Here is a 17772-nt window from a genome sequence, read left to right as displayed (position 1 = left end):
GGGATTTTATTGTGCTTACTCAACAACTTTCTTTCTCTTTCATTATCCATTTCCCTTCTCTCCATACTTGCAATGCACTAAATCTTAAAATAAAAATCATGAGCTAAGAGGAAACATCTTAGACTTTCTTTTCCTAAAGCATAAGCTATACATTTTATCCCAGAATCCATTATATAGACTCCTACAGGTGACAACATCAGTATGCCTAGCACAAATTTAAGCATTAACTTCCAAAATGTTATTCCAAGAAACACTTTAATCACTTTTCCATGTCCATTTAATCATGTAATTGAAGCCCATTTTACTTTGACTTACATTTTAAGTTGAACTGTCCTTTCAAGTAATACCTCTTGCAATGAAGAAACTATTCCCGTTCAATCTGTTTTCTTATAGTTATCCTACAACCCTTTATGATCCATTTCCTCTCTCTCCAGCTTTCTCAGCAAAATATGTGAATCTCACATTCCCAGCATACCTGTGGGATCATCCTCGCCCTCGGCTTCGGTCTCAGCTTCCACCTCCACCTCGCGAGTGATGGTACTGACTATACGCAGCTCAGGGAAGAGCGTAACACCCTCCGTGCTCTCAAATTCGGCTGCTCCACGGGCAAAGTGATCAATCCCACTGAGGCTGATCTTTGGCTCCTCTGGCTGGAGAACCATCACGTAGCCTTCAGAGTCAGGCACGGAGATGCACGTCTCCTCATTGAAGCATCTAGAATGACGAAGTAAATCAATCATAATACATTCACCTTTATGACTGCACTAAAAGTATGACAAGATCACTTCTCCTTTATTATGAGCTTTTCTGTTTTGTTAGTTATTTTGGAACAATAATGTTTCAAAGTGGGTGGGGCTAGCTAGCATGATGCAGCTGAATTGAAATATCGGAAACTAACTTGACAGTGGTGGTGACACGCAGATGGCGGATTCCTGGTGTGGGGAACTGCCGGGAGTTCAGGTACGAGATGTGTTGCATGACCTTCTCAAAGCTCTCAATGTCATCTCCCTCCAGGCTCAGAGAGGACTGGTTGGGGTTAAACTCCACCTAGAGAGGGACAGAGAAACATATATCCATCAGAGCACCAGTGCTGTCATTGTTAACTAAAATTAAAGCTCTTAAAATTAATTTACAGTCATTGAAATTAAGTTGAAATAAAATTAAATATATAAGATGGAAAAGCGTAAACTTAAAAATCGTAAGTTTAAGTACTTTAATGACTAAATCTAAAATAAAAAGAAACACAAACACACACATATGTATACATACATACATACATACACACATATACACATATATATATATATATACACACATACATGTATATGTATATATGTGTGTGTGTATGTATGTATGTATGTAGGTGTGTGTGTGTGTGTGTGTGTGTGTGTGTGTGTGTGTGTGTGTGTGTGTGTGTGTGTGTGTGTGTGTGTATATATATATATAAATATGGGTTTATAACCATGTCCAACTTTATCCATATACATACAGTACACAACTATATAACGATATATATACTATATAGCACATCTTAACTGCTTGATTGCTTGTATTGCCACAAAATGTAAATTATATTATCGACAAGCTTTAATCTGCTAAATGCAAATATAAGGCATGAAGATATTAAGATAAAAAAAATGGACTTGACAAAAATTAAAATTAAAATCTATATAGCAATAAAAAAAACACACACACAAAAAAGACAAAAGCATATAAAATTACTAAAACTGAAAATAAGCTAATTCAAAACAGCAATAAATGCTATAATAGTATGTAAATAATATACTTGAATAACACTACAGAACACCCATGAGTCACTAGAGTAATTTCACAAAGATCATAAATGCACAAAGTGTCATAATCATCAGACCTTCATCTAAACAGCCTAAAAGAAGCAAACAATTCTTTGAATTGATGTTCAAAGTTCACATCCACTCACCTTCACAGCAGAGGCCACTTCCTCTGGAAGCTGCACATCAAGACCTTCCTTGCAGGTGTACAGGCAGTCAATAACCTTCTTGTTTTCCAGTTTGCCGGAGCGGATCATGAGTCCCGCCAGGTTGCCCCGGAAGTACTGAGTCATGCGGGCGCTGCCACCTATACAAACCCGGAGGGGGACAGAACCTGTTAGATACCAAACAAATGCTCTGCTAGACTCAAGCATGCTTGGTGTGCACAGGCCGTGTGACTGATGCTCATGCATGTTATGTGTTCTGTGCCGGTACCGCCCAGTGTGTCACACAGGATGATGGATGACCTAATTTAGGCCTGTGGCCTCATGCAACTCTTGGTGGGAGAAAAAAAGGCAAATGAATGGGAATGAGCACAAAGAGGCACATCAAAAATGAGGCACATGTTTGAATAAATCTACACATATTTGCATATTTCTAAATGGTTTCGGCAGGGAATGTGTGTTTTGAACTACCTTCTTGTTATCAACATTTAAGGAATAGGTGACCCAAAAGAACATTTAGTCATTGTGTTGTTCCAAATGCGGTATGCGATTATTATTTCCATGGAACATACAGGAAGAATTTATTGAAAAACCTTACGCTGCTACTTCTAGAGAATGACAGTTAATGGTGAGCACATCTGTTAAGCTCCAAAAAGACAAAAACTCAACATAAAAGTAACATTTCGTATTATCATCAATGTTGAAAAGTTGTTCAGCATCATTTTTAGTGGAAACAGTAAAAAAAAGAAGAAATTCAGGATTCTTTAATGAATAGAAAGTTCAAAAGAACAGCATTTATTTGGAATAGAGTTTTTTGGTTAAATTATGTCTTTGCTGTAAAGTATTAATATCATTAAAAAAAAATACTGACCTTTTTTTAACTATAGTGTATATTAATATTTTTTTATAATCAATTTTAAAATAAATTAATAAAATAAAATAAAAATTCATATTATAATATTATCTTCAAAGTTCACAATTAGCTCTCAATTCATATCCAAAATTAAAAATGCTGTGACGAGCTTAGTTACTACCCAACACAATAACTAATAATGAAAATGCATTGTTTTTTTTATTTAAATGAGCCACTTTTCCTAGTTAGAGCTTGACAGATGTTGTTGTATGCGTAAAAATTATTTAAAATGTTACTTTTGTGTTCTACAAAATAAATCTATATTTGTTTGATATACGTTTGAAACAACATTTTCAGTTTGAAATTTTTGGGTGAACTGTCCCTTTAAGATGAAAATGACACTAGTATGTTTCTAGCTGCACATAATGTCCTCTTATACTATGTCTGAAGGACACAGAGATGCGGGAGCAATAATATGACTGAGTAATGCTGTAAAGCAGAGGCAGCAAGGTCACGCAGTGAGAAATGAGACACTGTCTGCTGCACTGATACCACTGGCATAAATAACACTGCAAACCGCAGCAAGGAATGCAGCCAAACCCTCTGGTTTATCATAAAAACATGCAGATCCCTAAGGTCAGTCGGACTTGTTTTGCTTGTAATATATTGCGTGTCTGCTGCTGTGTGTACTTCTCCAGATCTGCAGGCAAACTGAAATGAGATGGAGCTGGGTTGATGAATTAAGAAAACAAAATGAAGAACAAGACAGAGGCAGGGTTTATGACATGGCGTCTCTCGACTCAGTCGCATCATGCTACATATGTTATGCCGTTGCAGACTGAAGCTGTGCACGTACGGTCCTCCCGCAGGCATATGTCACGCTGCAGAAGAACCGTATATGCACAGGCCGTTATTAGACGTGCGTATTGATATATTGGGGTGATCAGGAAAGACTTGGGCAACCTGTCAAAGGCTCTGAGAGTGTCTCAGTATCATTGTCATGTCCTGAGAGGTCTGTGGAGGCAAGACAGAAGAGCAGGGAAAGACCAGGGCTCAATATAGTCAAGGGAAAGAAAGTCACTTGATACATATTGTCATGCATTAAAGACCCCATGAAATGGTTCGTATTCTAGAGTGCATTTTATTGCAATTACAATTACAATTGTAAAGTATTTTAAAATAAATAAATTGTATGTTATAATTACATATTATACACACACACACACACACACACACACATACATACATATATCTGTTATAATGATTACTGTCCATTTTCCAGAAAGAGAAAATATTTATATAACTTAAGTATTATTATAATTATAATAAATATTTACTTAATTAAATTGATTAAATGTCATTTATTTAAAAAAAAAATCTATAATTTTACTACTACAAATTATTTTTATGATGATGATGATGATGATTGAATAACAGCAACGATAATACTAATCATGGTTTAATAATTATTATCTTTATTATTAAATCATGATGATGATGATTGTTGTTATTAAATCATGATAATAATAATAATAATGATTAATAATAATAATAATGATTATTATCATACCAATAAAAATTAAATTACTATTATTAATATCAATAATAATATTAGTAGTATATAATAATGGATTCATATAATTAGTAGTATATAATATTAATACTACAATTATTGTTGTTATTATCAACAATAATGATTATTATTATTATTTTATTTATTATTATTATTATTATTATTATTATTATTCAATAGAATTTGATTTTATTATACAGCATCAAAACTCAGTTTGATTTAATGAGGTCTTTAAGATCATCTAATTCAGGCATTTGTAAAAAGATTTAAAACTACATCTATGACTGAGATTATAAAATAGGCAACTCTACAAATTGCAAAACTACTTACTAATATAAAGTCTGCTTACATTTCAACTGCAGCTGGCGATAAAGAGGTGTCAAGTCTAAACCTAAGGTTACATCATTGTGTGTGGGGAGAATCAATAGATCATTAGCGAGTGTACCTTGCCAGCAGGCGCCGATGGTGAGCTGGGTTTCGATCTTGGAGGCATGCAGAGGATAATCCTCCGTGACCAGGAAGGGCTCAAAGGTGGCACCATCCACAAACAAAATCACTGCTGGGAACTCGATGTTCAACACGTAGTGATGCCATTCTTTATCACACACCTGGGAGGAGAGAGACTGGATCAGGGATTGATTCAACTACAGATTGCATCAGTGCAAAAGAATTCAGAAGAACTTGATATGGTTATTTAGATTGAGAGAAGAAACCCTAAGTTAACCTTGCTAAAGCCACAAACAGGATGTTTAGGCCTGGTTTCACAGACAGGGCTTAGATTAAGCCAGGATTAGGCCTTAGTTCAATTAGGGCATTTAAGTAGCTTTATTAATCATGCCTTAGAAAAAAAACATTACTGGTGTGCATCTTGAGACAAAACAATGACAATGACATATTTTAAGATATATCAGTGCAAGTTGCTTTCAGTTTCAACAGCTCAAACATGCATTTTAGTCTGGGACTAGGCTTAAGTCATTAAGGTTTTTAATGCTAAGGACCTTCAGTTATGATGATGCTCTAGCAAGGGACCCCCTTTGTAAAATATAACTGGCCAGGTATATTTTCAAGATGCACTTTTACCAAGTAAGAAAATGAAATATTACATTATACAATTATAATATATGTTATACCTCCCAAAAATAACTGAATTTGTCCTAACTCTTTGAAACAAATCCTAATCTAAAGTATTCAACATTAAGTAGACAATCCTGAAAGCTATGAAATGTTGACAATGGTTGATAAAAGCTAAATCTTTTGGTTTAAAATGCATGCTTCTACATCTATATCCTCTGAGGTCACTACGACCTCTATTCAAATACGGAGGTTTATATTTAATTCTGTGTAAGCCAGAAGTTTTACTATTTTTATGCCACATGGACCATTTGGATAGAGAATTTTATGGAGCAACAGTTTTATTTAAGTATGTTTATGCCCTAATTTAACACACGAGCTGATCTGAGCAGGCTAAACATAGCGTTTAGAAACACAAGGGCGTCTTTCAAAACTAAGTGCTTCTGAAAGGACTCAAGTTGACTCACTTGATCGAGTTTCCAGTGGAATTCAGCCGGTTTGTAGTTCTCAGACTCGGTGGGCTCCTGACGCAGCAGAAGCACAAGACGACAGTTGTGTACGTACAGCGAATAGTGGTGCCTATTCATTTCTGCAGAAGACACATATACAGGAATGAAAATCACACTTCTGTCAATGATAATTCATGTTAATATGCTTGTTTATCACATGACAGATTGCACGTTACAATATTTGTGAGTTTCACATACAGACGTAAATGAAAGGATTTAATTTGAACTGTGCTGCACTGTACACGGATTGCTGCAGCCTCACTCTCCCGGCAAACAATAAAGCAACTTCCCATAAACGGGGGCATAACTGTGATGTAATCAGCCTTACATAAGTCCCAGCAGATGAGCTTTTTCTAGCGCAGGCAATTTTGCTTCAATGACCAGAGAGAGAGATCATAGTGTGAGATTCCCAATTCACACACCTACTATAAGCAACCCTCAAAAATGTTATGAGATGCTACTCTGGTGATATTTTTCCAAGGACACTACCATAAAACCAGTTAATATAATTACATATTTCTAAATAAGATGTTTTTTTTTTGTACTTAATGCAATAAATTAATTTTAAAGGAAGGAAAACAAAATAATACATATGATTATTGTGTTCAGCAATTTGTGTGGATGATACTTGTGGATGATACTTGTGTGGATAATAATATGTGTGAACATAAATTACACCATATGGAGTGTCGAATACCACACATAAAATAAAATAAAATAAAATAAAATAAAATAAAATAAAATAAAATAAAATAAAATAAAATAAAATAAAATAAAATAAAATAAAATAAAATAAAATAAAATAAAATATTTTTTTAATAATAAATTATAACAACAACAATAAGCTACTACTGCTACTAATAATAATAAAGAATTTTTAAAACAATAATAATAAAAACTAAAAGCCGCAAATAGAGCAGACTGCATAATTCTATCAGTTATAATGTCCAAATAACTCTTTACCCGCCAGCATTTTTGAAAAAAGTTGCCAGCCACAGCCAGTATTTTTGATTATTTTCACAAAAGTTTCATGGCCCCCAGAATATTTTGTTGTATGAATATCTGAACATGCAATATGTCAAAAGAAAGAACAGACCCTCTGCTTTTAACCCTCATGTGGTGTTCAAAACCCTATAACACCTGTGGTGTTCCCGGTCAAAAATGACAGGCCCATAAAAAAAAGCTTATAAATCACTCATTATACCATATTTTCACCCAATCTTGGATTCAATCTTTTTGTCAACTTGTTCTCTTTCAATTAGGACTGGTTTTATATTTCTGTTTGCATCTGATTAATCATGGGCCTCATTTATCTGAGAGTAGGCATCTCATTTTTTGAGTAAAAACAAATAATTTATGAGTAAATTTGGAAATATGAAAAAAAAAAATGAAAAAAAATGGCTACTGTTGATCACACTAGTCTACTCTAATATTTCACCAGGAATTTTGTTTTGAAACTTTTGTTTTGTAAAAAATATGGCACATAGTCACACTTGTGGTGTTCCCGGTCAAAAATGACCGGCCTATAAAAAATAGCTTATAAATCACGCATTATACCATATTTTTCACCCAATCTTGGATTCAATCTTTTTGTCCACTTGTTCTCTTTCAATTAGGACTGGTTTTATATTTATATTTGCATCTGATTATTCATAGGCCTCATTTATTTGATAGTAGGCATTTTTCTCAATATTGCCAAAATTATTAACAAATAATGCTTTTTTCACTCAAAAACTGAGGTGCATAAGCTCGGATAAATGACTCCTACAATTAAACTATTTGAAAATTGAATACAAGTCCAGTCCTAATTGAAAGGAAACAAGTTGATAAAAAGATTGAATCCAATTTTTGGGGATAATATAGCATAACAAGGGATTTATAAGCTATTTTGTGTAGGCCTGTCATTTTTGACCGGGAACACCATAAGTGTAACAAGGTGAAAAAAACAACACAAAAAAAGTAAAAAAAAAAAAAAAAAAAAATTGGACAAGTTGTTATAGTCTCTGTGAACAAAGTCACTAAGTTTCAGTTCAATGCGATAACATTAACTAGTATTTTCAGGAAAAAGAAAATCTTCTCCAGTCAAAAATGACATGAACACCACATGAGGGTTAAAAAAAAAAAAAAATCTAGCTTTATGTATTCCTTTTTTTTTTTAGCAACATTTGAATATAGGCAAGCTTCATCAAAAAAGCAACATTTTGAGCAAAAAGCGTCTGGAACGGATTCAGAACGATGATCAAAACATAGCCTAGATGGAGTAGATCGAGTCCATCAACACCCCCAAAGCTTCACAGTCCTATAGCTCGTCCTGGGTCGACATTTCATTAAGTTTCATTAAGATTTATATGCTGTTTAATATTGATGATCGTGTTATTTTACATATGCATCTGCTTACATGTGATATCACATGTGTCTGCTTCTTTTTCTCCTGTGTTTTGATCAGAAGATTCAGTACTCTTTCAGAAGATGCGTAATAGCGCCTCCTATCGTATAACAGTGAAACACGGAAAGCTAGAAATTTCAGTCAATGACGGGGAAGCGTTTTCTCACAAATGGCAGGAAAAGAGTTAAATAAATGTGTTAACAGCTTTACTAACACAGTGAATTAATTGCATGTGTTAACATGATGATTTTGACAGGCCTACTGAAGATGATGAGGACACAAAAACATTAAAGCCATCATCACCCTCTCAGTCCTGTGAGGGTTTTTTTTCTGTGTGAATGTCATTACCGGTTTTGTCAGAGTTGCAGAGGATGGTCTCTTTCTCCCTGCTTCCAGGTCCATGTCTCATCCACACAGAGATGGTGAAGGGCTCCTTCAGGGTGGTGCTCACCACACCCTCCGGGACCTTGATGGCCTGGGTGCCGTTGAACTCAAACACCTGGTCGCTGTCGTGCCCGTTGTCAGTGGGCAAGCCTACGGTCCAGTTGGCAGAGGTGCTGGGAGCAGGAAGCAGCTCCACAGTGCCAGTGCTGGCACCTGGATAAACACATACAGTTACTCAGAGGATTCCAAATCATTGCTTGGCTATGGTTCAGCATGTGCCTATGGGATTATGCAGGGAATATGATTATGTAAATTAGTTTAAAACAGTTTACAATTGAGTTGCTTAATTCAAAATTCTATAAAGTAATAAGCACATTTAATGATCTTGATGTCAATGTAACTCTATTATAATAAGTATGTCTGGACTCACCGCAGAGCTTATGTAAAGATTTTTCGGAGTAAGTGTCCCGGTCGCAGCCCTTGCCGATGTGATTAGTCTCCAGCATGATGCTGGCCTGAATGGAGGTGATTGGCTCCTCACAGGTTTCCAGGTGCATGCTGGGGAACAGGGCTAGACTTCCTGTGCCGGGCTCATATTCAATCCTTTTATTAAATCCTATCAGAATCGGACAGACAGAAAATGTGCCATTCAAAAAACAGACTCAAAGAGTCTCAACGAATACAAAGACTCAATGAATACAAAGAGTATTCGGTAACCCTTTGCAATAAGGCTGTACATGCTAAAATTAGTTAACACAAAACTAAAAATGAAAATAATATTTTGTACATATATTAAACAGTTTTAACATTAAAAGGTGTATAAGTTTACATTAGTTAATGCATTAGTAAACATAAAACAACTTTAAACAGCAAAAAAAAAAACTTAATTATAGCATTTATTATTGTTAATTTATAACATTACATATACTAGGGCTGTCAATTTAGACACTAATTTAACGTGATTAATAGGACTATAAAACATAATAAATCCCATGGCCCATCCATAAGTTGACTTTTTAGCTTGACACACCATCTTTGAATCATTGTGGGCTTATCTCAGCAAATACTGATAAAATGCAATTATTTATATTTTTCATATCATTTATAATTAATTAAATAATTATTTTTTGTGATTGACAGCCCTAATATACACTTCTGTTCAAAAGTTTGAAGTGGTAGGATTATTTAATGTTTAGAAAGACGTTACGTTCATCAAAAGTACAGTAAAATGGTAAGATTATCAAATATCATTGCAATCTAAAATAACTTGTATATTTTAATATATTTTGTAAAATGTAATTTATTCCTGTGATGCAAGGCTGAATTTTCAGCAGTCTTCAGTGTCACATGATCCTTCAGAAATCATTCAAATATGCTAATTTGGTGCTCAAGAAACACAAAGCACAAAGTTGTGTACTTGCATCTGCTCCAAAATTGAACTTCATAGCCGAGTTTTCTAGCTTTAAACAACAAAATACAGCTGTGTTTGAGGGACAAAAGATCCCAGAGATCTTTGATACCTTGCCAGCTTGGTTTGCAGGTGGGCTTGATGTTGATTTTGACAAGGACGTCCTCAGATGCCCGGTTTTTACCACAGTCGTACGCAGTCACTGTGAGTTTGTACATGCGGTCCTTGCTGTAGTTCAGCTTCTCTGTGTTCTTGATGTTGCCTGTTTATAAGAAACAAAGTGCTAGGTAAGACAAACCGAAATGATCATGCTTTAGTTCTGGGTACATCTCAAGGTGACAGTTGGCTGACATCAGATACTAAAATGCCTGCTTTGCACAAATCAATTTTTATAGGCACATGAATAACAATGACTTAGAAGTCAATATCACTGTAGGGTCTATAAGCTGGAGTTTTGGCAGGAGATTTGGACTGGCAGCACTTACCATCCTTGTCAATGGAAAAGGGCACATCGGGGGTGACAATTTCATAGCTGCAGATCTGACTGAACTGGAAAGAGCAGTCAGCATCCACGGCCTCCACCTTCAGGATGCTGTCGTACTTCTTGCCCTCGATCACTGTGGTTTTGTAGGACTTCTCTTTGAACACTGGAGAGTACTCGTTTACGTCATTCACTCGGATGTGGACGGTAGCCCTGGGGGACATCAAAGCGTGATTAATAAACTAGAATCGGACAAGAGGGAACAGGCACGACAGTGATGCAGCCAGGTCTTGTTTGTAAGCAGATGGACGATTCATTTAGGAATGATCTGATGGGATGCAGTCATCCACAGTGCTGTTGTAATATCGCAAACATGATATCCTAAGAATGTGACATTTCAAATGGGGTCTCTGACTACTAAAAGCCGAAAGTAAAAAAATAAATAAAATGAAAAGCAAGATAAAATAAAACGCATGGGTCTAATTCATTCTAGGTAAGTGCTCGATCTAAAGACAAATAAATAAATAAACAGTTTCTAGCCTTTAATTAATTTGGATTTTTTTATTTTTTTATTTAATAATTTTGATTAATTGTTTCATTTTTCAGTGCTGAATTTTATTAATATTAAGTTGTTGTGTATGGCAAATTTTGTAGGCAACTTATGTAAAAATGTACTTATAGCTGACCACAGTGTTTTGATTTATGAAAATTCATTAATTATTTGTTCATTTTCATGTATAAAGCATACACTACCATTCAAAATTTAGAGTCGTTAATTCTATTTTATATTTATATATATATATATATATATATATATATATATATATACACTTTTATTTAGCAAGGATGCATTAAATTTATCAAAAGTGTCAGTAAAGACATTTATAATGTTACAAAATATTTCAGAAATGCTGTTCTTTTTATTTTTCCTCACAAAAATATTAAGCAGCACAACTGTTTTAAAGCACTAAATCATCATATTAAAAGATTTCTGAAGGATCATAAACTACACGTGAAAATATTCAAATAGAAAACAGTTATTTTAAATTATAATAATGTCACAATATTGCTGTTTTACAGTATTTTTCATCAAATAACGGCAGCCTTGGCGAGCAAAATAGAATCAAAAGCACTGAATAAATCTTACCCATTCATAACTTTGGAAAAGTAGTGTAAGCTTAGTGGTTAGAATACGTTTAGACACGTTGAAACGTTTAGACACGTTGAAAAGATGCTTATATGGAACATTCTGACTTAATTCTGGCTCATTCCCCCATCATTTTATTAATGAGCGTAACCAAACAATATACGCACTTGTGAGATTTCTTCATGTTGTCGCCCTCAGGTCCTTCTCCACAGTCGTAGGCCTGGATGGTGAAGGTGTGCTCCTTTTGTAGCTCACAATCCAGTTTATCCTTGGCCCGGATCACGCCCTCTCCGGTGGATTTATCCAACACCATCGCCTCGAACGGCACGTTCTGCCCGTGAATCCTGAAGCCACAGATCTCCCCTGCAAAGGGCACACGTGTGTTTAGTCAAGCCCACCCGTGAGCCGAAGCGCCAGCTGCCGTTCATGAGATAAAAGAAACCCACAACGAAACTAATAACACGCCACACTCAAATAAGAACAGCCAAAGTTGGTTTGGCAGCCAAAAGGATCTAAACACTGAGGGGAGGTGGGAGGTGAAGGTGTCTGTGGAGGAAGCCAGAAGCACTGTGGGATGGGGTGAGTTTTTAGGAGGTGGAAGGGAGAGTTAAAAGATGTCTGGTCCAAGCCATTTGATCACATTGCATCCAGTCATGCAGTAAGAAACCCAGAATGTGGACAGGCATTTCACAGGAATACTTAAATACAAGGACAGGAAGGAAATGATATGAACCAATAAACAGATATCGGTTGTATTTAATACATTCAAATAACATAACATATTTTAAAAAGTACTTAAAAGGTGTTTAACACTAATTTTTGGTTAAAAGTAACACATTTAAACAAGAAAACAAGGTTAAAATGTTAAGTTAATCATGGGGCGATGAGGAGGATTTATGACAGATCCAGCATTCGATCAGAAGTTCACAAATCAAAGCAAATATACAAACAAACAAACAAAAGAACCCTCGTTTGGAGTTTAAATTCCCCTTAAAACTAGATTTTGGTGAGAAGGAAGTCTTCCTGTGCAATGTTGTCTCTCTCAAACCTTAACTGAAAGAATGAAACAATAAAACAAAAGAGAGTAGCAGAGGCAGTGAAACTTAAAGGCTGGATGAGAGCTGGGGTTAGAAATATCCATTTGCTTGACATCCACATCAACCAGCAGTAGTTGCCATGCTGTGTATTTCAAATTAGAGGAGGAGAGGGTGAAGAGGCTCAGACTAGAGGTCAAACCACACCACAGACCGGACAGCAGAGAGTTTGCATCTTTTAACAATCTCAGCAGGAACTAACCTGTATAGCATCAGTCTCTTTGATTTATGATCTGTTGTGCTTAAAGTGAACCCTTAAAAGCTACTTTACAAACAGGATATCTAAAAAAAAAACACTTTTAAGATGTTCCCCCCCCCCGAGAATCTGGTGTGCGAGCATTATTTCCCTTTATTTATTCAGTTTTTTTTTAGCTGAAGCACTGTTAGGATCTGCAAACTTCAATGGATGTCTCATGCATAGATATTTCTAGATTTTGTTATCCCCGCATCACACTTGTCATCCAGTTGCTAAAATTTCATTTCCAACAAATTCAAAGGTGAGAGAAAACTGAAAAACAAAAATCAAAAGAAGAAGAACTGGGAAGAGATTAAAAGAGCATGACAGGAGTTTCCGTGTGAAGTGCCGATTTATTTTGTATTTGCGTTAGTGGGTTAATAAAACGGATTACAAGGCAGTAGAAAGAGCCCGTCATCACCTTCTTTGGTGAAGGTCACCTCAAAACTTTCTACAAGAAGGGAGAAAAGATAAACCCAGGTCAGTCAGAGAAAGAATGAGATGCACAGAAACACAGAGACAAGAAAAAGAATACAGATGTTACAGAAGCAGTCGAGGACTCAAAATACCTCATTTGACTTTTTGCGCTGGTACAGATTAGGGCATATATTGAATATTTATGATCATTTTGCTAGGATTTAAAATTAAGCAGCACTGGAATATATAAATGACTTTAATGTGCTTTTTACTTGGCTATTAAGTTTCCTGAAGAGCGTCGTAACCTCTATATGAGAGCATTAGGACAGATATGGTTTAATAACATCTCTGATTTTAAACTGAAATGGCATTAGAGTTGGTATTCATTTTCATGAATCAGTTTAAACTGTACATGAATTGATTCAAAACTCAGATTCATCAATACATCTGCATCATCATTAAAGTATTTTAAAAGATATATGCAAGTAAATAATACTGCTGATTATTTCCCCCCAGAGGAACCATAATACCAACCAAATAAATTACAAATTCTTGATCCAAGAGATCAAGTTTATTAAATCATTTAAAAATAAAATAAAAGGGGGGCAACATTTATACCAATTCTGATGGTATTCTGAGTCCTAGTAAGACTGTATACAGCACAAAACAATATACTTGGATGAGTCCACATTAACAGTCACAGAAACACAAAGAACAGCCTTGACCACAGGTGGAAATAGCCATAGAGTCCCTGTTAGGGTTAAAACCATGAATGATTCAACCGTATGAAAGAATAAGGGTTAGCCAAAAACTCTCCTTATAGTACTATCATTTATCATCACTTGACCAGCACTAAAATTAGCCAACTTCATTAAAAAAAAAAAGTGTATATATATATATATATTTTTTTTTTTTTTGCTTGGTTGACCGCTAAGGGTCCAGTTTGACCCTATCAGTGGCCTCTGCTGGTGGACCCGTCCACCTCATTTTACCCCTACAATTAGAGATAGATTTTCCATTAGGATCTGCTGTTCAGAGCAAGTCATGCGGTGGAAACTTTGTGCCTCATCAGTGCATTCTGGGGCTTTAATGACTGTACATCCCCACACTTCCCCTAAAACCCAGACTGGCGCTTCAGCCCGCATGACAAGTGCCAGCTTCAATAGTCCTCCATTTCCCAACAAGCAAAACACATGAATATTGATTCATTCAACTCGATGGAATCGATGAAGACGTAACAACAGCTGAGACGTGAGAAACAAGACTGGTGAAGGGGCGTAATTGTTTATTTGATTAGCTTCTGCTTCATTACTGTCTAAGCATTTCATTTTTAACAGTCTGAAAAAGTTAAACGATTCGCTTATAACAAGTCAGAGGAAATATTGAAATTGACAGCCAGCCGGCACTGAATATTCCTCCACTGATAGGAATGTAAGAGCTCTCGATAGAGTACGTCATGTCTGCAGTGGAATTCGATGCTGGTTTATAAAAAGCCAGCAGAACATCAATCATGATGCTGCATGGCTGCCCTTAATGGGATACTGTACCCTTTGAAGCAATTTTTTATTTAAACTAAATAAATCTAATTGTTCGACAAAAATTCCCCAGATATTTAAAATGTTGGGGGCAAAATGCTTCTGCTATGATTTCCGTTTTGTTAGGGAACACCCTTCTACATTAGTAGCCTATTTTGTTGCGCAGTGGGGTTTTGGCGATCGGCCCACCGGGAAAAGTTCAGGTGCTCCCGATGGCCAGTCAATCTACTCACAGCCAATCACGGGCCCCCTACTTGCTCGGGCCCTGGGGCTTCAGCCTCGCCTAGCCCTATTGTTAACGCAACCCTGGTCACAACAGTTCAGTACGGCTTTTGGCAAGCTTCCTGATCAGAGTAAAGTGAGTTAGTCAGCATGGCACCATGTCCTGAACGGGCCGGTATTGGCAGAGAAGCTAAGAAGAATGCAGCAGTCACCCACACAGCCATGTGACGGCTTCAAAGTGAATTTTAGAGAGCTTCTTAATATAATCAGTGTGCCAAATGTCTGCTCTCTCACGGCTGGCTCCTACAAACAAAGCTTGCTGAAATGATTCCTTATGAACTATCAGAGGAATTATATATTTATGAGGTGCTGCGGCATGAGGGGGTGATTATCAGTGAATAATGACCTAAACGCATTGACATATACAAATAACTCAAGGTAAACCACATTAGTGGATCAATCTTTCTCCCAAATGTTTGCTGCCGTGTCCCATATTCACAGGGGGCACCAGGAGACTACCAAGGACTGGTGCTAAAACTGTGAGAAAGGAGGGAGTGCGTTTACAATGGAACACTGCATAATGAGATTTGAAATGAGGTCAAAGTAAATCTCTAAGTGATTAAAAATGGCCAGAGCCAACGCTGCACATTCCCTCTCACAGGAAAAGAGCAGAGTATGAAGAAATTTCATTGATCTTGATATCAGAAGAGCTCTAGAAGTCTGGCAACCATCTGCCCGGCAAACGAGAGAAGCAATTTAAAAAGTGATGGGTTTATGGACTGCCTATCTTCTTCTGTACTGATTAAATATGAGTGTATTAATCCAACATGCTTAAAAACACCTCAATTGGCTCTCCAAACTGACTATCTGCAATAGGTGGAAAGATTATAAGGGAAAAGCGCACCACCAACATCTATCTTAACTCGCTTCTGGATTCCGTAGAGATCAACAGAACCCGATGTTTTAGATCTTTAGCTTTGCTCTACTATATCCACTGCTAAATGTCTAGAGACATGAGCAAATATAAAGGCAAGAAGCACAGAGCAGTAAAGTATGGAGAAACGAACAGCCCCATTAACCTAGAGCTTTAGAGTCTGCAAGAATCTACAAACCTAATTACCAACAAGACCTGACTTCACCAATCACATCAGTACAGCTCAACAGCAGGCTGATGATATTAGGTCTTTTATTCAAAATGTAATTATGGTTTGTTATAGAGCTATTTTAAGGTTTAACACATTTTAGTCAAGATAATTGACAATAAGGGAGTAGGAAAGCTTATACATTACCAAACCCCAAAAAACATGGTTCCTAGCTGACTAAATATTCTAAAGGATAAAGGTATTAGGATAAAGTATTTCATTATAATGCACCATACAAATCAGGTGCATGGTCATCACTGCAACAAAATACTTATGATAAAAATAAAAATTCTGTCAATATTAGTCACGCTCACGTTGTTCCAAACTTGCATGACTTGTTTCTTCTGTGCAAAAGGTGAATTTGAGTGGTTATAAAAGTGGTGGCATCACATAAGGTTTAATGTCAATGATGATGTTTGGTCACATGACACACAAGAACCAATGGTGTTTCAAATCAATGGTCAAAAATCTACAAGAGCTCATTTTAGTTGAGTGTTTCTGTCATTTTTTTAAATTTTTATTTATAGAACTTTATTAGTGGTAAAATTGTTGGTCATGATGGAAATGACGCCACAACTGTCACATTGCAATGCTATTTTAGTGTCATTGATATACTATTATTTATGCTATTTATACGTTTTTTTTTAAAATATGTCTATATAGTTTTTATTAAGTTTTGTTTTTAGCTTTAGTTTATGTAGTTTTAGTTATTTTAGTACTTCAACTTAAACATATTTTGTTTTAGATTTCATTTTATGTTTAAAAATAAATCCCTTTTTATGGAAGAAATGATGACAGAACTTAAATTTTTTTGTAGGTAAACTGTCCTTTGGAAAGCATGAGGAAGCAAAATGGCTGACAGCCTCATCTGAGACCAGAAGATGGAGGATCTTACCTGCATAGCGCAACGGGGCATCTTTATCCAAGGCTATCAGCGGAGGGTCCAGGAGAACCTTGTCGTCATTTTCCGTTACGATACCATGATACGTGGTCTCAATCCACGGCTTATGCTTATTTACTGTGTGGGGAAAAAAGAAACAGGACGTTAGAAGTTTATCTAGTTGCTGAATAAAACCAAACCCAGACAACAACCAATTATTTTAGTTTTCTGTGAGGATTGACTATGTGTCAGCACAACTGTATGCTAGCTTCAAGGCAGAGCGCAAAATCCCACAATGACATAGCGCAGCAGTGGTGAGCAGTGGCATTTGTCGCCTCTGTTTGTTCGGGCTGAGAGAACGCAGAAGCTCAGCCGCTCATTAGTGTTGACTGAAGTGCTTTGAGCTCTGAAAGCAGAGAGGACAGATGCGGTGTGTTTCAGCTTCAGACTGCAGAAGCACTGCAGCAGTGGCAGCGCTGTC

At 36.2% G+C, this 17772-nt stretch overlaps 1 protein-coding gene across 4 annotated transcripts in view; it reads right to left on the bottom strand.

Annotated features, from left to right (window-relative positions):
• clstn1 (calsyntenin 1) overlaps positions 1–17772 on the bottom strand; it is a 42192-nt gene that overhangs the window by 7524 nt on the left and 16896 nt on the right. Inside the window, exons 2-14 of one of the 4 annotated variants that reach the window (XM_084427432.1) lie at positions 17307–17429; positions 13517–13546; positions 11934–12129; positions 10624–10832; positions 10251–10400; positions 9161–9346; positions 8695–8943; positions 5919–6040; positions 4826–4988; positions 3771–3821; positions 1940–2097; positions 899–1047; positions 476–714 (exon numbers count right to left, since the gene is read on the bottom strand). In XM_084427432.1, coding sequence (XP_084283558.1) covers positions 476–714; positions 899–1047; positions 1940–2097; positions 3771–3821; positions 4826–4988; positions 5919–6040; positions 8695–8943; positions 9161–9346; positions 10251–10400; positions 10624–10832; positions 11934–12129; positions 13517–13546; positions 17307–17429 — 2025 coding nt within the window. The remainder of the gene's footprint in view (positions 1–475; positions 715–898; positions 1048–1939; positions 2098–3770; positions 3822–4825; positions 4989–5918; positions 6041–8694; positions 8944–9160; positions 9347–10250; positions 10401–10623; positions 10833–11933; positions 12130–13516; positions 13547–17306; positions 17430–17772) is intronic. The other 3 variants (XM_084427434.1, XM_084427433.1, XM_084427435.1) reach the window with 3 other exon arrangements.

Source organism: Rutilus rutilus (genome assembly GCF_951802725.1).
Source record: "Rutilus rutilus genome assembly, chromosome: 13".
Taxonomy (NCBI): domain Eukaryota; kingdom Metazoa; phylum Chordata; class Actinopteri; order Cypriniformes; family Leuciscidae; genus Rutilus; species Rutilus rutilus.
The sequence above is the reverse complement of the archived record's forward strand: the minus strand, read 5'-3'. Positions and strand labels throughout refer to the sequence as shown.